This window comes from Entelurus aequoreus, linkage group LG03, assembly GCF_033978785.1.
Source record: "Entelurus aequoreus isolate RoL-2023_Sb linkage group LG03, RoL_Eaeq_v1.1, whole genome shotgun sequence".
Classification (NCBI taxonomy): Eukaryota; Metazoa; Chordata; class Actinopteri; order Syngnathiformes; family Syngnathidae; genus Entelurus; species Entelurus aequoreus.
In genome coordinates, this window is record NC_084733.1 from 3,301,131 (window position 1) to 3,326,130 (window position 25,000).

Genomic DNA, 25,000 nt, shown 5'->3' on the forward strand with positions numbered 1-25,000 from the left:
TTTCTTTTGTCTTTCTTTATTTTTCTGTTTTTGCCATTGCTCAAAAAAAAAAAAATAAAAAAAAATCCATGTTATAATTAGAGATGTCCGATAATATCGGCCTGCCGATATTATCGGCCAATATATGCGTTAAAATGTAATATCGGAAATTATCGGTATCGGGTTTTTTTTTTATCGGTATCGGTTTTTTTTGGGGTTTTTTATTAAATCAACATAAAAAACACAATTAGTGCACCAACCCAAAAAATACACTCATTCACACAAAATGGTTGTTTCTTTCTGTTATTAATATTCTGCTTCCTACATTATATATCAATATATATCAATACAGTCTGCAAGGGATACAGTCCGTAAGCACACATGATTGTGCGTGCTGCTGCTCCACTAATAGTACTAACCTTTAACAGTTAATTTTACTAATTTTCATTCATTACTAGTTTCTATGTAACTGTTTTTATATTGTTGTACTTTCTTTTTTATTCAAGGAAATGTTTTTAATTGATTTATCTTATTTTATTTGATTCATTTTTTTAAAAAGTACCTTATCTTCACCATACCTGGTTGTCCAAATTAGGCATAATAATGTGTTAATTCCACGACTGCATATATCGGTTGATATCGGTATCGGTTGATATCGGTATCGGTAATTAAAGAGTTGGACAATATCGGAATATCGGATATCGGCAAAAAGCCATTATCGGACATCCCTAAAAAGAACATTAAAAAAAGTGGAATGAGGTGAAATCTAACGAGAAAAAGTTGCAATGTTGACACAAAAGCTGCCATGCAGGCTGTTTTTTTCTTCTTTTGTCTTTCTTTATTTTTCTGTTTTTGCCATTGCTCAAAAAAAAAAAAAAAAAGACAAAAAATCCAAGTTATAATGAATTAATTTCAGGGCTTCAATTACTTCAAATATTTCACTTTAAAATGTTTTATGTGGTAAATATTGCATATATTGTGTAGTAGCCATATAAATAGTTTACTTTGACAAAAGCGCATAAAACAAACAAAATAATAGTTCCAGCATAAAATGGACAGATATATCTGAAGTTGATCTCGTAACTTAAGTGTTGAAAGTAAAAGAAAAACCTAATAAAAAGGTATCACTTTATGAGTGGGGCACCTTTTGGATCCCAAATATATTTAGTGATTTTTTTATTGATCTTTTCACTGTGATTACTCAAAAATATGAAATAATTAAAATCAATGGTGTCCTGCATTATTGATCTTTTAGGGCTCTAATGACTAAATACTGCATATTTCAGTTTTACTATAAAAAAAACTAAGTTGTTTTTGACAGAAAAGCCATAAAACATTTTTTTTTAATTTGTATTACTTTATCTCAGGGGTCACCAACGCGGTGCCCGCGGGCACCAGGTAGCCCGTAAGGACCAGATGAGTAGCCCGCTGGCCTGTTCTAAAAATAGCTCAAATAGCAGCACTTACCAGTGAGCTGCCTCTATTTTTTTAATTGTATTTATTTACTAGCGAGCTGGTCTCGCTTTGCCCGACATTTTTAATTCTAAGAGAGACAAAACTCAAATAGAATTTGAAAATCCAAGAAAATATTTTAAAGACTTGGTCTTCACTTGTTTAAATAAATTCATTTTTTTTTTTACTTTGCTTCTTATAACTTTCAGAAAGACAATTTTAGAGAAAAAATACAACCTTAAGAATGATTTTAGGATTTTTAAACAAATATACATTTTTACCTTTTGAATTCCTTCCTCTTCTTTCCTGACAATTTAAATCAATGTTCAAGTAAATTTATTTTTTTTATTGTAAAGAATAACAAATAAATTTTAATTTAATTCTTCATTTTAGCTTCTGTTTTTTGGACGAAGAATATTTGTGAAATATTTCTTCAAACTTATTATGATTAAAATTCAAAACAATTATTCTGGCAAATCTAGAAAATCTGTAGAATCAAATTGAAATCTTATTTCAAGGTCTTTTGAATTTCTTTTAAAATTTTTGTTCTGGAAAATCTAGAAGAAATAATGATTTGTCTTTGTTACAAATATAGCTTGGTCCAATTTGTTATATATTCTAACAAAGTGTAGATTGGATTTTAACCTATTTAAAATATGTCATCAAAATTCTAAAATTAATCTTAATCAGGAAAAATTACTAATCATGTTCCACAAATTCTTTTTTTAAGTTTTTCTCTTCTTTTTTTCGGTTGAATTTTAAATTTTAAAAAGTCGAAAATGAAGATAAACTATGTTTCAAAATTTAATTGTCATTTTTTTAGTGTTTTCTTCTCTTTTAAACCGTTCAATTAAGTGTAAATATCATTCATTAATAATAATAACATAGAGTTAAAGGTAAATTGAGCAAATTGGCTATTTCTGGCAATTTATTTAAGTGTGTATCAAACTGGTAGCCCTTCACATTAATCACTACCCAAGAAGTAGCTCTTGCTTTCAAAAAGGTTGGTGACCCCTGCTTTATATCAACTTGAAGTTGATATACAGATTTACTGTAAGCGTTAAATAATTTAAAAAAAATAATAATCTGACTTATTTTTAACATTTTAATGACTGAGACCCTTTATGGTCCCCGGGACTCCTAAAGGTAAAATAAATTTAAAAATCCATATATTTTGTTATGGTTTGAAAATGAAAAATATCAAAATGGCCCCCGCATGCTTTCATTTTTCCGTGTGCGGCCCTCAGTGGAAAAAGTTTGGACACCCCTGGACTACAAGTTTAATATTTTTTGAGCAATGACAGTTTAAAAAAAAAAAGCCTACATGGCAGCTTTGTGTTATTAATAGGGATGTCCGATAATGGCTTTTTGCCGATATCCGATATGCCGATATTGTCCAACTCTTTAATTACCGATACCGATATCAACCGATACCGATATCAACCGATACCGATATCAACCGATATATACAGTCGTGAAATTAACACATTATTATGCCTAATTTGGACAACCAGGTATGGTGAAGATAAGGTACTTTTTAAAAAAATGAATCAAATAAAATAAGATAAATAAATTAAAAACATTTTCTTGAATAAAAAAGAAAGTAAAACAATATAAAAACAGTTACATAGAAACTAGTAATTAATGAAAATTTGTAAAATTAACTGTTAAAGGTTAGTATTATTAGTGGACCAGCAGCGCGCACAATCATGTGTGCTTACGGACTGTATCCCTTGCAGACTGTATTGATACATATTGATATATAATGTAGGAACCAGAATATTAATAACAGAAAGAAACAACCCTTTTGTGTGAATGAGTGTAAATGGGGGAGGGAGGTTTTTTGGGTTGGTGCACTAATTGTAAGTGTATCTTGTGTTTTTTATGTGGATTTAATTAAAAAAAACACACAAAAAAACGATACTGATAATAAAAAACCGATACCGATAATTTCCGATATTACATTTTAACGCATTTATCGGCCGATAATATCGGCAGGCCGATATTATCGGACATCTCTAGTGTTATCGCTTCACCTTTATCTTTACTTTTAAAGCCAAAATGCGTCCGTTCTCCCTTTTCTGTCTACACACTGTGTCTGTTTGTAAGTACTCTGTGTGCGTGCGCTGCCGAACATGCTCCCCTGCTCGTAAAACCAGCAATGTCACGATGTGACGACGACTCGCGGTCATGCCTGTAAAAAAAACAAATATGGCGAATTTGTACTTTTCAAACAGAGTATAGTACCGTTTTTGATTCATTAGTACCACGATACTATACTGGTACCGGTATACCGTACAAACCTACTTGGGGGAGGGAGGTTTTTTGGGTTGGTGCACTAATTGTAAGTGTATCTTGTGTTTTTTATGTGGATTTAATAAAAAAAAATTTAAAAAAAAAACCGATACCGATAATTTCCGATATTACATTTTAACGCATTAGTTATTAGTGTCATAATTGCACAATTTTCTCATTATAGTTCACCTGTTTGTTCTTTTATACAGTTTTTTTGTAATAGTATCAACAATCATAATATGACCCCTTTAACATTCACCAAAATTAGGTGAAGCCCTAAGGGTTACAGTATATATCGTATTGGTTTTAGAAATGAAACATATCAATATGGCCTCCGCCTGCGTTTATTTTTCAGTGCGCGGCCATAAGTACGGTAGAAAGTTTGGATACCCGTGATCTGGCACGTGTACATAAAGTAGGGAAAAGGAATCCTGCACCGACCTCCACCTGAACTCGGATGGTGTGCAGCCCGGTGAGGTAGCGCGACGGTTGCCATGGCAGCACGTAGAGGGGGCCTCCAGCAGGCTGTGCTGTCCCTAAAGGCTCGCCGTCCACGCTAACCTGCACCGTCAAGATGGCCGCCTCTGAGAAAGCCAAAATCCTGTCAATGCATAACAACACAGCAGATGTTGCCTATGAATTACAATAATAACTATGAACAATAATTCATGCATCAGTGGTTTTTATTGTCCCTTTGCATATTCCAAACTTTGACAGATTCATTATTAATTAGACAGATATTACAGATGTTTGTTCAGATAGCTTAGCACAGTGGTCCCCAACCTTTTTGTAGCTGCGGACCAGTCAACGCTTGAAAATTTGTTCCACGGACCGGTGGGGGGGGGAGTGGGGGTGTATTTAAAAAAAAAAAAAAAAGTTTTGTTTTTTTTTGGGTTTTTTTACATAAATAAATACAATCATGTGTGCTTACGGACTGTATCCCTGCAGGCTGTATTGATCTATACTGATATAGAATGTATATATTGTGTTTTTTATGTTGATTTCATTAAAAAAAAATAATAAAAAAAAATTTTTTTTTTTTATTTTTTTTTTACATAAATAAATACAATCATGTGTGCTTACGGACTGTATCCCTGCAGGCTGTATTGATCTATATTGATATAGAATGTATATATTGTGTTTTTTATGTTGATTTCATTTAAAAAAATAAAAAAAATAAAAATTATTTTTTATTTTTTACATAAATAAATACAATCATGTGTGCTTACGGACTGTATCCCTGCAGGCTGTATTGATCTATATTGATATAGAATGTATATATTGTGTTTTTTATGTTGATATCATAAAAAATAAATAAATAAATAAAAATATATATATATATATATATATTTTTTTACATAAATAAATACAATCATGTGTGCTTACGGACTGTATCCCTGCAGGCTGTATTGATCTATATTGATATAGAATTTATATATTGTGTTTTTTATGTTGATTTCATTAAAAAAAAAAAAAAAAAGTTTTGTTTTGTTTTTTTTTTTAATTCTTGTGCGGCCCGGTACCAATCGGTCCGCGGCCCGGTGGTTGGGGACCACTGGCTTAGCATGTACTGACCTATATTAACTCTCTTTTAGCAACTTTTATGTACAAAATGTATCAAAGTACTCTCCCTCCCTATTTTGTAGTTTACTACTACGACTAGTACTTGTGGCAGCCGCAGCACTAGTTGATGTAGTAATAATAGTAGTAATACTAGCAGTGGATGAAGAATTCAACAGGTTAAACCCACGTTTTATGTACAAAGGTAAGCACACGTTTTGTTTGATTTCTCACTCCAACCCAGCGCTTCTCAATTATTTTCTGTTACGACCCCAGCAAGCCAAATTGTTGAAAGAGCCATATTGGACCAAAAATACAAAAAATAAATCTGTACGGAGCCGCAAAAAATGAAAAGCCGTATATAAGTCTTATAATGACGACAACACATGATGACGGCGTGGCGCAGTTGGGAGAGTGGCCGTGCCAGCAACCTGAGGGTTCCTGGTTCAATCCCCACCTTCTACCAACCTCGTCACGTCTGTTGTGTCCTTGAGCAAGACACTTCACCCTTGCTCCTGATCTCAGATATTTACTTTAATCACATCCTGCAGCATACATGGTAACATTGCTGCTTTCATACTAGGGGTGTCCCGATACAACCTTTTCACCTCTGAACACCGATATTGGAGCCCCGAGTATTGTCAGATACTGATGTCGATCCGATACATCATACATACTTGTATTCTTTTGTCGTGTTGAATGATAGAAAAAGTTTGATCAAGAACAATGGTAAGAATGAAAAACACTAGCCTATTCATTATCAACCGTCTGGAGTGGATTTGTACTGTCTTTAGGGTGAAGTGGAGTGGTAATTGTTTTTTGGTGACACCTAGTGGTCACAATAATTAGTTAAGTCGAATGATGCGGACACGTTTGTCACTGGAAACCTTCAAACACTCTTCTTCTAACATGGATACTTTGTATGTGTAAGTAATTTGCAACTATAATTATTTGATACTTGTTTATATTGACTAATGTTCTGTTTTACACTGCAATATCATTTAATGATTATTACGTATGTCTACCTTGTGTGCTATTGTGTGCTTAGCTGTTGTGTAGCTACAAGCTCCTAGTAGCCCATAGCCTAGCATGTTTACCGTTTGTAAATTACTTGACTACAATAGAAAAAATTGTGTGCTTATTGTTAGTCATTTAGACCAGTGGTCCCCAACCGCGGACCGATTGGTACCGGGCCGCACAAGAAATTTAAAAAATAAAAAATAAAAAATAAAAAATTTATGAAATCAACATAAAAATCACAATATATACATTATATATCAATATAGATCAATACAGTCTGCAGGGATACAGTCCGTAAGCACACATGATTGTATTTATTTATGTAAAAAAAAAATTAAAATTTTTTTTAATTTTATTTTAAATACACCCCCCCCCCCCGGTCCGTGGGACACATTTTCAAGCGTTGACCGGTCCGCAGCTACAAAAAGGTTGGGGACCACTGATTTAGACGTTAACTGGCTGCCTGTATCGGATCACTTAATGGACATTTTACATGCAAGCCAACGTAATCTGATACTTTTTACTTTTTTTTTTGCTGATATCAATATCGGATCGGTACACTGTGACCACTAATTCACATTAAAGCGTTGCCGTACAAAGTCATACTGGTCGTCGCACAAAGACGATATCATGATGTAAAAAATATCCCCCACCTGATGTGTGTGGACCTCCGTATGCGGCCCACAGGTTCCAGTCCTGGATGCAAGTACTGCCGGTCCTTGGGGTTAGTGATGAGCACCACGGGCCACTGTTCAAATCTCAGGTCTGAGAAACTCAGCAGGTCGTGGTCAAAAGCCAGGATCCTGTACCTGGTTGAAGACCAAAATACTGTTCAATATATTCAATGGCATTCATGTCCACAACCCATCTATGTTGACCAACTCATCCACATACTTGGTCGAGCCATTTTGTCGACATGAGTGTGAGTTGAAGAGGTCCTTTTTTTTATTGAAAATGGTCCGTTTATGTCGACATGTTGTTAACTCCATCATTATAACTTAGCATCAACATAACCATGGTCTAATTACACGGCATTTAAACATGCATCACCTTCTGTTTGGTGCAAAGAAAGTTGAAAAATACAAGTATGGCAGTATTAACCAAGATTCTACAACAGCAATTAACAGAACAGACATTTTTTTTTTTTTTTATATTGTTAGCCACCAGTAGAAAGATTTGCGCATGTACGAAAACTTTGTTAGATTATTATACGATTAAGTCAACAGGGCCCATTTTTATGGCCCACGGCACATTTTGAAAATACGATTGAAAAAAAAACAAAACATAAAAAAGTGGAATAAAATAGCAAACAGGTGTAATGTAACAATAAAATGTTGCAATAATGACACTAATAACACAAAGGCACTGACACGCCTGTTTTTTTAGTTTAAAACTGGCATTGCTCAAAAAATAATGAATCAAAATCCATACTGGTATGAAATAAAATCAACCTTGTTATGAATTATTGACCTATTCAAGGCTCCAATTACTTCCCATCAATTATTACACTTTTATGGGGAAAATATTGCATATTTTGTGTGTTTGCCATAAAAGTAAAACAAGGTTTTCTCTGACAAAAACTGCATAAAACATAAAAATACAACAAAAAAAAACACAAAACTTAATCGACCAATAAATCTGGAGTTATCTAGAGATTTAGGCGTTGAACGTAAAAATAATATATATTGATTTATAACATATTTTTAAAAAAAATATGAGTTGGAGTATGATTTTTTTTAAACCGTTATTGCTACAAAAAAAACAATACGGGCGGTATAGCTCGGTTGGTAGAGCGGCCGTGCCAGCAACTTGAGGGTTGCAGGTTCGATCCCCGCTTCCGCCATCCTAGTCACTGCCGTTGTGTCCTTGGGCAAGACACTTTACCCACCTGCTCCCAGTGCCACCCACACTGGTTTGAATGTAACTTAGATATTGGGTTTCACTATGTAAAGCGCTTTGAGTCACTTGAGAAAAAGCGCTATATAAATGTAATTCACTTCACAATTCACTTCACAATACTGGATCAAAAAGCAATGTTATGAATTAGAGATGTCCGATAATATCGGCCTGCCGATATTATCAGCCGATAAATGCTTTAAAATGTAATATCGGAAATTATCGGTATTGGTTTTTTATTATTGGTATCGTTTTTATTTTTTTTAATTAAAGGCCTACTGAAATGATTTTTTTTTATTTAAACGGGAATAGCAGATCCATTCTATGTGTCATACTTGATCATTTCGCGATATTGCCATATTTTTGCTGAAAGGATTTAGTAGAGAAAATCGACGATAAAGTTCGCAACTTTTGCTCGCTGATAAAAAAAAGCCTTGCCTGTAGCGGAAGTAGCGTGACGTCACAGGAGCTAGTATTCCTCACAATTCCCCGTTGTTTACAATGGAGCGAGAGAGATTCGGACCGAGAAAGTGACGATTACCCCATTAATTTGAGCGAGGATGAAAGATTCGTAGATGAGGAACGTTACAGTGAAGGACTAGAGTGCAGTGCAGGACGTATCTTTTTTCGCTCTGACCGTAACTTAGGTACAAGCTGGCTCATTGGATTCCACACTCTCTCCTTTTTCTATTGTAGATCACGGATTTGTATTTTAAACCACCTCGGATACTATATCCTCTTGAAAATGAGAGTCGAGCACGCGAAATGGACATTTAAAGTGACTTTTATCTCCACGACAATACATCGGTGACACACTTAGCTACTGAGCTAACGTGCTAGCATCATTCTCAAATGAAGATAGAAACAAAATAAATAAACCCCTGACTGGAAGGATAGACAGAAGACCAACAATAATATTAAACCATGTACATGTAACTACACGGTTAAAAATTCTCAGCCTGGTAAGGCTTAACTATGCTGTTGCTAACGACGCTAAGGCTAATTTAGAAACTTAGCAACCGGACCTCACAGAACTATGATCAAACATTAGCGCTCCACCTACGCCAGCCAGCGTGGAATTAACACATTATTATGCCTAATTTGGACAACCAGGTATGGTGAAGATAAGGTACTTTTTACAAAAATGAATCAAATAAAATAAGATAAATAAATTAAAAACATTTTCTTGAATAAAAAAGAAAGTACAACAATATAAAAACAGTTACATAGAAACTAGTAATGAATGAAAATGAGTAAAATTAACTGTTAAAGGTTAGTACTATTAGTGGAGCAGCAGCACGCACAATCATGTGTGCTTACGGACTGTATCCCTTGCAGACTGTATTGATATATATTGATATATAATGTAGGAAGCAGAATATTGATAACAGAAAGAAATGGGGGGAGGGAGGTTTTTTGGGTTGGTGCACTAATTGTAAGTGTATCTTGTGTTTTTTATGTTGATTTAATAAAAAAATAAAAATTAAAAAAATTAAAAAAAACAAACACGATACAGATAATTAAAAAAAACGATACCGATAATTTCCGATATTACATTTTAACGCATTTATCATCCCTAGTATTTATGACTTGTTTTTCTCACTTCAATGACTGAGACACTCGTGGGTCCCCGGGACATTTAACATTCATCAAAATTGAGGTGAGCCCTAAGGGTTACAATATTGTAGTGGTTTTGAAAATGAAAATGAAAAATATCAAAATGGCCCCCGCATACTTTCATTTTTCAGTGTGCGGCCCCTCAGTAGAAAAAGTTTGGACACCCCAATGTGAATCAGCCAGTCCGAAATGTTGACATGAAAGGTGTTACAGTTGTCACCTACTTTATATTGCTCATTACTGCCACTGACAGGACTGCAGCAGAACTGCACGTTATGAAAGTTGTATTCATTTTTTTTGCTTTGTTTTATTTGTGCATCGTGCGTTTGTAATTCGAGACAAATCATGCTATGCTTACAAAAAAAAAAAATGGTATGTCTGTCTTACTTGCGGTTGTCCATCCAGTCTCCAAGCTCCAGCTCCAAGGCGCCGCTGGGATGTCGACTGTGGAGGATGGGCATCAGGCCGCCCAGCGTGTGCAGGTGACCGCACAGATAGGCGATGGCTGACCTAAACGCGCAGGAGACCGATCATAAAACGGAGAAGTTTGACTTTTTTTTATGGTTAAACAGACAAGTCTGCTCGCACCTCATCATCTCCCGCACGCCCGGTGACGGGGAAACGATGGTGGACGTGGTGTAGTGTCCGAACCAGATGGACTGGTTGCTTTTTAGACTCTCCGCTCTGAATGTGTCCAGTTTGTCCATCTGAGTCTGAATGACACAAAAAGAGGGAGAATAAGCCAAAAATTATATAAAAATCATATATAATTTAAGATAAATGTAGGGGTGTAACGGTACGTGTATTTGTATTGAACCGTTTCGGTACGGGGGTTCCGGTTCGGTTCGGAGGTGTACCGAACGAGTTTCCACACGGACATATAAAGTAGCGTAACGCACGTTGTGTAAACAATGCACACCGAGGCACAACACACGGCATGCTAGCAGCTAACGGGCTAGGATAGACTGACCATACGTCCTCTTTTCACTGTCATTTTGAGTTAGGGTTGTGTGTATTTTCAATGTACGTTCAGGGTTAAGAAGGGGTTGAAAACAAAACAAATTGTACGCGCAGCAGCATTGGTGAGGGAGGGGCAGAGACAGAGAGAGAGAGAGGGAGTTATGATAAACGCGCATGTGTCGCCAGGCTCTGCTTTTTATCCATAGATTTATCACATTTAATTTGTTATTATCTATAGCAGGGATGTCAAAAGTGTGCCCCGGAGGCCATTTGCGGCCCACAGCTAATGTTTTAAAGGCCCACAGCACATTCTAAAAATACTATTTAAATAAACAAATTATTTAAATAAACAAATACATAACAAAAGTGAAATAAAAAAGCTTAAAAGGATAAATTTAATTTAGAAAAAGTTGCAATGTTGACTAATAAAACAAAGCTGTTGTTTTTTTTCTTTCAAACTGTCATTGCTCAAAACATAATATTGAATCAAAATCAATGTTATTATGAATTATTGACCTATCCAAGGCTCCCATTACTTCACATCAAATATTACACTAAGACAAATATTTTTGGTGGAAGATTTTGCAAATTTGGTAAATAAATAACCCCAAAATGTATATTTTGTTGTTTTCTTACTGTACCGAAAATGAACCGAACCGTGACCTCTAAACCGAGGTACGCACCGAACCCAAATTTTTGTGTACCGTTACACCCCTAGATAAATGTAATGAAAAGTAGAACTGTTTTTTTAAAATATGACACTATGAAGCCGAGTATAATTAAATTCCAAAATAAAAAGTATAAAAAATTAATTCTCTTATATTTATTTATTTTTTAAATATTTGCATTGCTAAAATCCAAAATAAAATGGGTGTATAGGGTTTTTCAATTTTATTGTAAATAAATATATTTTATATTATATTTTATAGAATAGAATAGAACGGAAGAGAATAGCTGAAAAATGGCCGACAGAAAAAACAAGATGGCCTACTTCCTGTTTTGTTTTGTTGGCAATACGTGGCTATATCTTACTAATTTTAAAGGGGCGCGAGTGAGCCAGATTAAAAAATGTCTTGTTAAGGACCCCCAAAATATAAAAATGTTCGCCGGAACTGACACGTCTGCAAAATTTACAGAGTTTTTGTGCATGTTAAGTGCCTCAAAAAGGCGTAACGGAGCAAGTATTGCGGGTGTGATGAAATTAAAGTCTCGGCGTGATCACACCCCGACCTTAAAGCCTCATGTCACTTTGGAAGGCCATCCGATTATCTAAAGTGAAGTATGACCGTGAGCGTTTACGGAAAAAGCTGGCAGTTTAGTTGCCAGAATGTTTGTGTTCAATTGACATTGGCTTTTACAACATTATATTGTGAAGGGAAAAACAGTGCAAGTTCTTTTTTTATTCTAGCAACTTAGCTGCCAGTTTTTCTACCGTAGAGGTGACAGAGCTTTCGCCGCTGCTGCTCCCAAGCTCTGGAACGACCTACCTCTTAGTGTTAGACAAGCCTCCTCTCTTCCTGTTTTTAAATCTCTCTTAAAAACATACTTTTATTCCATGGCTTTTAACACTGAGTGATACCCATCCTGCAATGGCGCCCCATAATACACCTGCTGTGAACCTGTTTTTATGTTTTTATATTTTATTTATTTATTTTTTATCGTGTTCTGTTTGTGTTGTGTTGTGTTTGCTCGGTTCTCGTATTATTTTTAACCTGCCCATTGTACAGCACTTTGGCTACCCCTGTGGTAAATTTTAAATGTGCTTTATAAATAAAGTTGATTTGATTTGATTTGATTTGAACGGCTGCAAAATTAGCAAAAAAAAAGTTAGCATGCTAATAGTTAACACGTGTTAAGTTAGCCTGAGGTGAAAGGCTGCAAAATTTGCTAAAAAAAAAGTTAGCATGCTAACATTAGCATGTGTCAAATATTAAGTTATTTACTCTGAGGAGAAAGGCTGCAAAATTAGCTAAAAAAAAAGTTAGCATGCCCTAAATCAGGGATGTCAAAGTGGTTTTCATTGAGGGCCACATGGCAGTTATGGCTGCCATCAGAGGGCCACTTGTAACAGTGAATAATGTATGAATGTGCCTCTGGATTTCATTATTAATTATATATATATTGTTTTAAGTCAATTTTACAGTAAAAACTTTATATTTACAAAATTTTACTGTAAAATATAGTGATTTTTTGTGTTTTTTTCTTCTTTTTTTTTTTACAACGTTTTACGGTAAATGGAAAAACAGTACCACTATTTTTTGGGCGGGGGGGTTTTACGGAAAAAGCTGGCAGTTTAGTTGACAGAATGTTTGTGTAAATTTACATTGTTTTTACAACATTATATTGTGAAGGGAAAAACAGTGCAAGTTATTTTTTTATCCTGGCAACTTCGCTGCCAGTTTTTCTACCGTAAAAACAAATGTACCGTCTTTCCATTTACAGTAATATACCGTTAAAAACAACAACCGTAGATTTTACAGTCAAAAACTGGCAGCTCTGTCAACAGAATTTTATAGGGATGATGTTTGATAAGAAATTATCGAGTTCGAGACCATTATCGAATCCTCTTATCGAACCGGTTCCTTATTGATTCTCTTATCGAATCCAGATAGGTTGTTGTATATGGAAAAAAACACAATATTTGGTTTAACAAGAGCACACTTTTATTTTCTAAGAAAAATAAATAAATAAATAAATAAATAAATACATATTGACTGTTAGCCCCCTAAAAAAATATATATATATATATATATATATATATATATATATATATATATATATATATATATATATATATATATATATATATATATATATATATATATATATATATATATATATATATATTGACTGTTGTTACCTAAAGTATATTAAGTGGGATCTTTCAGAAAAACAAATATATACAGTAACACAAAAACAACCTGTCTCTGTGATCACTATAGGTGAATAGCCATGCCTTGAGGCGTTTTTTCCGGTCCATTATTTTTTGCTGCTTGTGTGACATCACAGGAAATGATGTAGCTCAGTCATCAGACTGAGCTACATCATTTCCCGTGATGTCCCACAGGGCATTTCTTGTGGGACGGGATTCGTTCCCAGGGATTTGAATAAAGAACCAACTCTTTTTCTTTACCATAGCGGCCTGGATAACGGGAACCGGTTCTCAAAAAGGGATTCGAGTCCATGGAATCGGTTATTTTCTTATCGAACGGTTCTTTTCTTATCGAACAACCGGGAGAACCGGTTTCGAACATCATCCCTAGAATTTTAACGCAAAAAACAGTAGTAGTTTTTTTTTCAATTTACAGTAATATGCTGTAAAGAACAATGTAACATTTATTGTCATTTTCAGGAATTTGATGGGTAGTTTGCTGTAAAATTAAGTATTTTTATTTAGACAAAAACATGTTTGTAAAGTATGATTATACACTACCGTTCAAAAGTTTGGGGTCACCCAAACAATTTTGTGTTTGAGCCTTCATTTCTAAGAACAAGAATAGACTGTCAAGTTTCAGGTGAAAGTTCCCTTTTTCTGGCCATTTTGAGCGTTTAATTGACCCCACAAATGTGATGCTCCAGAAACTCAATCTGCTCAAAGGAAGGTCAGTTTTGTAGCTTCTGTAACGAGCTAAAGTGTTTTCAGATGTGTGAACATGATTGCACAAGGGTTTTCTAATCATCAATTAGCCTTCTGAGCCAATGAGCAAACACATTGTACCATTAGAACACTGGAGTGATAGTTGCTGGAAATGGGCCTCTATATACCTATGTAGATATTGCACCAAAAACCAGACATTTGCAGCTAGAATAGTCATTTAGCACATTAGCAATGTATAGAGTGTATTTCTTTAAAGTTAAGACTAGTTTAAAGTTATCTTCATTGATAAGTACAGTGCTTTTCCTTCAAAAATAAGGACATTTCAATGTGACCCCAAACTTTTGAACGGTAGTGTGTACTGTAATTGTTGCAATTTTGGATACTATTGAAGTTTAAAAGGCATGCAATTTCAAGCAGTACATATATTTCTGTCAAAATGAAAAATATCCATTACATTTAGTGAGAAAATATTAAGTACTTTATTGACACAATATGCAATATTGTTCAATGTTTATAACGTATGTCTACCTTGTGTGCTTAGCTGTTGTGTAGCTGCAAGCTCCGAGTAGCCTATAGCCTAGCATGTGTACCGTTTGAAAATTACTTGACTAAAATAGAAGAATTGTGTGCTTATTGTTAGACATTTAGATGTTAACTGGCTGCCTGTATCGGATCACTTAATGGACATTTTACATGCAAGTCAATGTAATCGGATACTTTTTTTTAGTTTGTTGCAAATGTCTGTAACTTCCTCGTTCTTCTGCTTTGTCTCCTTGTTGTGTGCGCAGTTGTGCACTCTACTCTCTAAAAGCCGTAGGTGTTATGACGTCATTGGGCAGGCAAGCTGTTTATATTGTGGGAAAGCGGACGTGAGAACAGGCCGTCCCCACTCAGGTCCGCATTGAGCTGGAGGGGGCGTGGCCTCCAGCTCCGGCTGAATACCGGGAGTTTGTCGGGAGAAAATTTCTGCCGGGAGGTTATCGGGAGAGGCGCTGAATACCGGGAGTCTCCCGCTAAAAACGGGAGGGTTGGCAAGTATGGTCATACTGGTCGTCACACAAAGACGATATCATGATATAAAAAAATATCACCCACCTGATGTGTGTGCAAAAAACACGAGTCGTTTTTTTCGATTTACAGTAATATGCTGTAAAGCACAACGTAAAATGCAGTGTAATTTTTATGAATTTGATGGGTAGTTTGCTGTAAAGTATTTTTTATTTAGACAAAAAACTGTTTGGAAAATATTTGTTGCAATATTGGATACTATTAAAGTTTAAAAAGGTATGCAATTTCAACAGTACATATATATTTTTCTGTCAAAATGTAAAAAATCAATAACATTTAGTGAGAATTTAAAAAAATTAAAAAAAAAATTAAAAAAATTAAAAAACATTTTTTTATTTTATTTCTTGCGCGGCCCAGTACCAATCGGTCCGCGGACCGGTACCGGGCCGCAGCCCAGTGGTTGGGGACCAACACCAAAGGTGTTTGCGGGCCAGATAAAAGGATGTTGAGTTTGACACCTGTGCCCTAAATCAGTGGTCCCCAACCTTTTTGTAGCTGCGGACCGGTCAACGCTTGAAAATTTGTACCACGGACCGGTGGGGGGAGGGGGTGTATTTAAAAAATTAAATAAATGTTTTTTATTTTTGTTTTATTTTACATAAATAAATACAATCATGTGTGCTTACGGACTGTATCCCTGCAGGCTGTATTGATCTATATTGATATAGAATGTATATATTGTGTTTTTTATGTTGATTTCATTAAAAAAAAAAAAAAAAAAAAAAAAAAAAAAAAAAAAAAAAAAAAAAAAAAAATTTTTTTTTTTTACATAAATAAATACAATCATGTGTGCTTACGGACTGTATCCCTGCATGCTGTATTGATCTATATTGATATAGAATGTATATATTGTGTTTTTTATGTTGATTTCATTAAAAAAAAAAAAAAAAAAAATTTTTTTTTTTTTTTTTTTTTACATAAATAAATACAATCATGTGTGCTTACGGACTGTATCCCTGCATGCTGTATTGATCTATATTGACATAGAATGTATATATTGTGTTTTTTATGTTGATTTCATTTTTTAAAAAAATAAAAAAATTTTTTTTTTTTTTTTTTTTTTTACATAAATAAATACAATCATGTGTGCTTACGGACTGTATCCCTGCAGGCTGTATTGATCTATATTGACATAGAATGTATATATAGTGTTTTTTATGTTGATTACATTTTTTTTTATTTTTTAAAACTTTTTTTTTTTTTTTTAATTCTTGTGCGGCCCGGTACCAATCGGTCCGCGGACCGGTACCGGGCCGCGGACCGGTGGTTGGGGACCACTACCTTAAATAGTACAACATAGTGTGTCGCCCACCTGATTGAGAATACCAAAGAAATTGTACGGCCTCTTGGGCCCTGGCATCAGGGTGGCGTCCGCACACACAAAGGAGTAGTTTCCGAAGGGAGTCGTGTGGACGTAATGGAAGGAGCCCACCTTCTGATTGGCCGAGTACTTTCTGAAGGAGACGAGGGAAACAACATTAAAACAGTCAACCTGCCATTAAAAAGCAAAGCAAACCCTCCCAAAATGCTGCAATGCAACAACATCAGATGCAATTTGAGAAAAGAAGTCTGTCAGCTCACATCAACTCTGCAGTTATTTTGGGCCTCGTGTAAATATCACCACTCGCTTCAGAGGAATGCAAGTCACTTTCCAGAATTAATCTGACATTTATATGGACGCTCTTTTATGGAGGTTAATTTGCGTCTTCATTGCAAAAGCTTTTTTTGACACTAAATCTACAGTCGTGGTCAAAAGTGTACATACACGTGTAAAGAACATCATGTCATGGCTGTCTTCAGTTTCCAATCATTTCTACAACTCTTATTTATTGTGATGTAGTGATTGGAGCACATACTTGTTGGTCACAAAAAACATTCATGAAGTTTGCTTCTTTTAGGAATTTATTATGGCTCTACTGAAAATGTGAGCAAATGTGCTGGGTCAAAAGTATACATACAGCCAGGGCCGGCCCGTGGCATAGGCCGTATAGGCAAATGCTAAGGGCGCCGTCCATCAGGGGGCGCCACGCCAGTGCCACAAATGTTGGAGAAAAAAAAAAAGTTGGTACTATTATTTCTAAATACAAAAAATAATCCCACGTTAATTAAAATGCAAAGTAAAGCCTATTTAATAGAAATATTATTTGTTACAACATTAGTCACTTTTCCACCCCTTTATATATTAGGTATAGTTGTAAGCCTAGTTGTTAAAGTGCACATCATTAATGTTAATTAAGCAATATCACATGAGAGGGAATGCTGTTTTTTAATTTGAGCACTGCTGTGATTCGGTTAAAGATAATCATAACATAACATTCTCATATAATATGTTAATTTGCTTTCTTTAAGTAAAAAAAAAAGGTCAAAAACAAAGCTATTCGGTTTCTTGTGAGTATATACACTTCACTGCCGAAGTGGGGGGCAAAACCTAAAATCTTGCCTAGGGCGCCAGATTGGTTAGGGCCAGGCCTGCATACAGCAACATACATTATCAATTTTGGTGATGTAGAAAAGTTACAATCAAATCAAATGAGCTTCACGGCATGGCCTCCTTACTTCAAGAGAGTGATTATGATTGACGACACCTGTTGACTTCTCTGAGCCCGTTTAAACAGGGCTCATGTGATGCAGTCATTAGACTCGGTTACAAACGCCACAATGGAAAAGTCAAAAGGAACTCAGCACAGATCTGAAAAAACGAATTATTGACTTGAACAAGTCAGGAAAGTCACTTGAAGCCATCTCAAAGCAGCTTAAGGTCCCAAGAGCAACTGTGCAGACAATTGTAAGTATAAAGTGCATGGCACAGTTTTGTCACTGCCACGATCAGGAAGAAAACGCAAGCTATCACCTGCTGCTGAGAGAAAATTGGTCAGGATGATGGAGAGTCAACCGAGAACCACCAAAAAGCAGGTCTGCAATGATTTGGAAGCTGTTGGAACACGGGTGTCAGTGTCCGCAGTCAAGCCTGTTTTGCATCGCCATGGACTGAGAGGCTACCATGCAAGATGGAAGCTCTTGCTCCAGAAGCCACACCTTAAGGCTCGTCTAACGTTTGCTGCTGATCACATGGACAAAGATAAGACCTTCTGGAGGAAAGTTCTGTGGTCAGATGAAACAAAAATGGAGCTGTTTGGCCACAATAGCCAGCAATATGCTTGGAGGAAAAAAGGTGAGGCCTTTAATCCCAGGAACACCATATATACCGTCAAGGATGGTGGTGGTAGTATTATTCTCTGGGCCTGTTTTGCTGCCAATGCAACTGGTGCTTTACAGAGAGTAAATGGGACAATGAAAAAGGAGGATTACCTCCAAATTCTTCAGGACAAGCTAAAATCATCAGCCCGGAGGTTGGGTCTTGGGCGCAGTTGGGTGTTCCAACAGGAAAATGACCCCAAACACACCTCAAAAGTGGTAAAGGAATGGCTAAATCAGGCTAGAATGAAGGTTTTAGAATGGCCTTTCCCAAAGTCCTGACTTAAATGTGTGGACAATGCTGAAGAAACAAGTCCATGTCAGAAAAGCAACAAATTTAGCTGAACTGCACCAATTTAGTCAAGAGGAGTGGTCAAAAATTCAAGCAGAAGCTTGTGGATGGCTACCAAAAGTGCCTTATTGCAGGTAAACTTGCCAAGGGACATGTAAGCAAATATTAACATTGCTGTATGTATACTTTTGACCCAGCACATTTGCTCACATTTTCATAAAAGAAGCAAACTTCATGAATATTTTTTGTGACCAACAAGTATGTGCTCCAATCACTACTCACAAAAAAATAAGAGTTGTAGAAATGATTGGAAACTCAAGACAGCCATGACATCGTGTTCTTTACAAGTGTATGTACACTTTTGACCACCACTGTATGTAGCTGAATTTTTCGCGTCTGAAATTTGTGAACTGAATTATTTTACACCAAATTCTGCTGACAATTTCATTGAATAAAAATGTGAGCAAACTCTGTGTTTAAAAATGAAGTGTATTAGAATACAGTGTTTTAAAATCAGTGTGTAAAAATTCAGTGCAAAAATGTTAGTTCAAAACCGGTTCTGAGACAGAAGTCTTACTTTGGAGGCAACTGCACTGAATTTATAAGCACAAAATTGTTATACACTGAATTTTTACACACAAATGTTGCTCACATTTTTTTATTTAATTAAATTTTCAGCACAATTTGATGTAAAAAAAAAAAATTAATAAATAATTTTTTTTTTTAAAAGTTCACAAAATTCAAATGCGATAAATTCAGTTACAAAAATCCAGTGTCCAAAAAAGCTTTTGGAATAAAAACAACAATTATTATTCTTCCCAAAAAGTAGACCTCCACTCTAATTGACACCACGCCTCAGTTATGACGACAGGGGGAATAAACGCTGCACCCCAAATAAGAATTTGCATTTAAAAAATGTTGAGCACAATGTCTGAAAAATCTTCAAATCGGGTCTCGAGTTGTTCAAAACACTTGACTCGTTCGTGAATGTCACATCTTCACTGTATTGTTACTCCCCTGATGAAAACAAACGTGTTGAACAACAAAAAATTATTTGTATATAAAAACTTTTTTTTTTTTTTTTGTCATTAAAAAATACAATCATGCATGCTTACGGACTGTATCACTGCAGACTGTATTGATTTATATTGATATAAAATATAGGAACCAGAATATTAATAACAGAAAGAAACAACCCTTTTGTGTGAATGAGTGTAAATGGGGGAGGGAGGTTTTTTGGGTTGGTGCACTAATTGTAAGTGTATCTTGTGTTTTTTATGTTGATTTAATAAAAAAAAATTTAAAAAAAAAATAATAATAATAATTTCTTGTGCGGCCCTGTACCAATCAATCCATGGACCGGTACCGGGCTACGGCCCGGTGGTTGTGGACCACTGCTCTACACCACAGGTATCAAACCCAAGGCCCGGGGGCCAGATGTGGTCTGCCACATCATTTTATTTGGCCCTCGAAATCCTGGAAATATGTATCAAAGTACTGTACTGTCTTACTAAATGTATTCTTTCTTTCTATGTTGGCAGAAAAAAATACATGCACTCCATGCAATTTTGTCTAATTATGAAAAAATATATGATCAAATATTCAAACCATTTTTTAAATAGAAATATATACTAATAATAATGATTTTAAAGCAAGCTATCCATCAAAATGTGCTATGTAAAAGTAGCAATAGATTCAATGGTAAAATTGTGAAATTTATTGTGGTTTTTACAGCATTTTTCTCAAAATGAAAAAAACTTTTTTTTTACTGTAATAAACTGTGGTGCTGTTTTGGCATTTAAAGTAAAAAAATCTATAGTTGTTGATTTGTGAAAAAAATAGAATAAAAACTGCCAAAATTTTTACTGTAAAAATGCAGGGGGTTTTTTACAGTAAAAAACAAATGTAAATTTTACAGTAAAATTCTGGCAACTGAGCTGCCTTTTTTTTTTTTTACCATAAAAACAGCAGTACTGCTTTTCCATTTACAGTAATACACAGAAACACCTACAGTTGTTGATTTGCGGTAAAAACAAAAACAAACTGGCAGCTCAGGTGCCAAAATGTTACTGTAAAAATGCAGTTTTTTTATTTACAGTAAAAAAAACATGTCAATTTTACTGTAAAAATTCTGGCAACTGTGCTGCCTTTTTTACCATAAAAACTAGGGATGTCCGATAATGGCTTTTTGCCGATATTGTCCAACTCATTTTTCAATTTGTCGCACTTTTATTATTATTATTTTTTTATTCTGCAAATTTTTTAAACTTTTTATTCGACCCCTTTTACCGTATTGCATTTGCACTATCTTGTTTAGCACACTCATTGTTTATGTTCTTTGTTTGTTTTTGTTTTTTGCTTAGTTTTTTTTTTGTTTGTTTTGTTTTTTGTTTGCTCCATGCTTCTTTTAACCTGTAAAGCACTTTGGTTCAATCTAAAAAGTTGTTGAAAATGTGCTATATAAATAAAGTTGACTTGACTTGACAACTCTTTAATTACCGATACCGATATCAACCGATACCGATATCAACCGATATATACAGTCGTGGAATTAACACATTATTATGCCTAATTTGGACAACCAGGTATGGTGAAGATAAGGTACTTTTTTTAAAAAAATGAATCAAATCAAATAAGATAAATAAATTAAAAACATTTTCTTGAATAAAAAAGAAAGTAAAACAATATAAAAACAGTTACATAGAAACTAGTAATTAATGAAAATTTGTCAAATTAACTGTTAAAGGTTAGTACTATTAGTGGAGCAGCAGCACGCACAATCATGTGTGCTTACGGACTGTATCCCTTGCAGACTGTATTGATATATATTGATATATAACAAGGGTGGGCAATTAATTTTTACCGGGGGCCGCATGAGCTACCCGAGCACTGCTGGAGGGCCACATCGACAATATTTCAATTAAATTTTGCTCAATATTATTTTTGATATATACCGTAAGATAAATAATAATAATAATAATAATAATAGTAATACTTCAACATAGTGTGTGTAACAGCATTCCATGACTAATATATATAAATTAACATTAATAATAAATGACAGTAAAATAAGCACACGTATGACTGAGGAGTCATAGTGTAACTTTGTGTGGTGTTTGAGTTGTCCGACTTTTTGTGTGGCCATAAACGCACCAGTGGTTTAGTGCTATGCGTGTTGGTGACAGATGACAAGTTGGTTTTGGCCTGGTTTGTACGGCAGAAAATGACTAGTTTTTCGAGATAGAATTGTTTTACTCATGTTTTTGGTGTGGTTATGTCCGAATATAAACAGTTTTGTTCAATAAAGTGATCGATATAATTCCTGTCCTCGAAGCATCTCGATAGACGTTACAATAATTGAACGGTGTTCAATTGAACGGTGTTGATGAACACCATTAGGGCCGCTTGTTGTCACTGTCACTCAAAGTTGCATTGCAAAATTCCATAGAATAAATATGTTTATTTTGTTTATAATTCAGATGGGATTTGATTTGGTGCGCGGCATATATACTTGCTGCGCGCAGCGGACGCTTGAGCAGTGCGAAAATGCGCAGGCACGCACCTTAGAGGGAACGTTGCTTTGCAGTTCATGTGTTGTTGAAAACACGCCATTCCTCATCAACTTTTCTCTTTTTGGCGTCTCGGGTGTAAACCGTGCATCACTTGTCGCTGCATGTGCACCTTCACTCGCAGGTTACACACGGACACACGCCCATAAATAATACTTTTCAAAATAAAAGCAGCACAGTTGTATTGCGCGCAGGACATAGATGTTTTTTCAACTTTATTTTGTAATTGCAGTTGTTCACATTCACTCACAATCACGCATACGTCCACACGGAAGTAATACAAATAACGATTTTCAAAACAAAAGCAGCACCGTTGTATTGCACACTCGACATAGATACTTTTTAAAATTTATTTTGTAATTTATAATTGGCCTCACGCGGGCCGGACAGGGACGCACAAAGGGCCGGATGCGGCCCGCGGGCCGCAGAATGCCCAGGTCTGATATATAATGTAGGAACCAGAATATCAATAACAGAAAGAAACAACCCTTTTGTGTGAATGAGTGTGAATGAGTGTAAATGGGGTGGGTTGGTGCACTAATTGTAAGTGTATCTTGTGTTTTTTATGTGGATTTAATTTAAAAAAAACAAAAAAAAAACGATACTGATAATAAAAAAAACGATACCGATAATTTCCGATATTACATTTTAACGCATTTAAAAACAGCACTACTGTTTTTCCATCTACAGTAATATACACTACATTTTGAGGTGAAATTATTGCAACTTTTTTACATTTTAGTTTAAAAAAAAATCTACTAATAAAATGCATTAAAAATGTGTTTAACAACAGTATTCACTGTTAAAAGCGGCCCTCTGGGGCCAAACATGTGGCCCTCAGTGAAAACGACTGACACCTCTGCTCCCACATGGCCACAATACGAGGAAAAACAGTTCTCAAGGTAGTTGTGCGCTGATACCAACCGGTAATAGTTGTTGACGCTGTCCAGTGACATTATGTTGAAGGCGTCTGTGGAGAAGAAAACAAGCGTCATTGTCATGCACAGAAGGTTCCAGATGGGTTTTTTTTACGCAACAATTAGACATCCTCGTGTTACAGGCAAGATATCGACCACGGTCGTAAAGGGACAGGATGTCCTTCATCGGGTATGGTTTCATAATTAGAACGCCGCTCGTCCAAAGGAGAGCAAAGGAGAAAGGGAGGAGCGCGAGGACTTCCTGTCTGGGGGCTCAAAAGGCACATGCTGCTTTCGACAGTGCCAGACAAGTTGTTGCAAAACACTGAGCGGACGAGGATGAGGATGATGATGATGATGATGCGTCACCGTGATTGCCGCGGATGTCGATCCACCTCGTGCGCTCCATCACGCGCGACCTCTTGAGGATGTTGTGGTAGGCCTGCCACTCCACCTCGTGCTGCAGCGAGCCCACTTTGCTCTCCGTCTTGGCGTCTGTCAGATCCCCTGCGAGGGACGTGGAGAAGAGGTCACAAACAACAACACTACTCGAAACGCTGTATAAAAAGGGGGCGGGGCTAATACCTGTCACAAGCACGAGCGAGGGCTTTATCAACTCCATGGTGTCGGTGCAGAACTTTTCAAAGTCGGGGATGCGTCTCGGGTCGCGGAAGCGGCTGATGTGGATGTCGGACACCTGGAATTGCACATAAACACCAGTGGGGCGTGTTTCGAAGTCTAATTTCCCAGTAGACCCCGCTGTTCACCTGCGTTACCTTCCAAGCAAGCGGCGAAATACAGCAAATTGACGCACCCTTGAATCGCCTTTAAACGTCTACTTCTAATACTCAAACTTTTTGCACCAAGTACCACCTAAGACAGGGGTGGGCAATTAATTTTTACCGGGGGCCGCATGAGCAACCCGAGCACTGCTGGAGGGCCACATCGACAATATTTCAATTACATTTTGCTCAATATTATTTTTGATATATACCGTAAGATAAATAATAATAATAATAATAATACTTTCATTTAACCTAACTTAACTTTATACCAAAAGCACTGCTTTGGAAATCATTTGTACCCCTTTCAGAGATCACATTTAGTTCCCCTTAAACATCCTCATGTTGCACAATGAAATGTAAGCATAGGATGAAGTGTGCATTCCTGTAAGGCTGAAACGACGCGTCGACGTAGTCGACGTCATCGGTTACGTAAATACGTCGACGCCGTTTTTGTGCGTCGACGCGTCGCATAATGACGTCACACTACCGTCATGGCGAAGCGCAAAGCAGACGATCAAAGAAGACGATGCGAGCGGTGCGAGCGAGGGGGGAAAAGCATGCCAAAAGTGGTCAAAAGTGTGGGAGTATTTCAATAAACGGCCTAATAATGTTGTTGTATGCACACTGTGTCGAGCGGAAATGGCCTATCATAGCAGCACAACGGCTATGAACGAACATTTGAAAAGAAAACCATCAACTAGTCAATCGTCCGCGCGAGCATACGTTGTCATCATTACACAAAAACATGAATGTGTCATTTGTATCTGCTAGGGGTGTAACGGTACGTGTTTTGTATT

General features: G+C 35.9%; 1 protein-coding gene across 1 annotated transcript in view; it reads right to left on the reverse strand.

Annotated features, from left to right (window-relative positions):
- The window catches only part of LOC133646012 (transmembrane protein 62-like), a 49,333-nt gene that overhangs the window by 14,426 nt on the left and 9,907 nt on the right, over positions 1-25,000 (reverse strand). Inside the window, exons 3-10 of the mRNA XM_062040951.1 lie at positions 24,004-24,115; positions 23,788-23,925; positions 23,426-23,471; positions 16,758-16,899; positions 10,408-10,532; positions 10,207-10,329; positions 6,960-7,115; positions 4,168-4,327 (exon numbers count right to left, since the gene is read on the reverse strand). Of these exons, the coding sequence (XP_061896935.1) occupies positions 4,168-4,327; positions 6,960-7,115; positions 10,207-10,329; positions 10,408-10,532; positions 16,758-16,899; positions 23,426-23,471; positions 23,788-23,925; positions 24,004-24,115 (1,002 nt within the window). The remainder of the gene's footprint in view (positions 1-4,167; positions 4,328-6,959; positions 7,116-10,206; positions 10,330-10,407; positions 10,533-16,757; positions 16,900-23,425; positions 23,472-23,787; positions 23,926-24,003; positions 24,116-25,000) is intronic.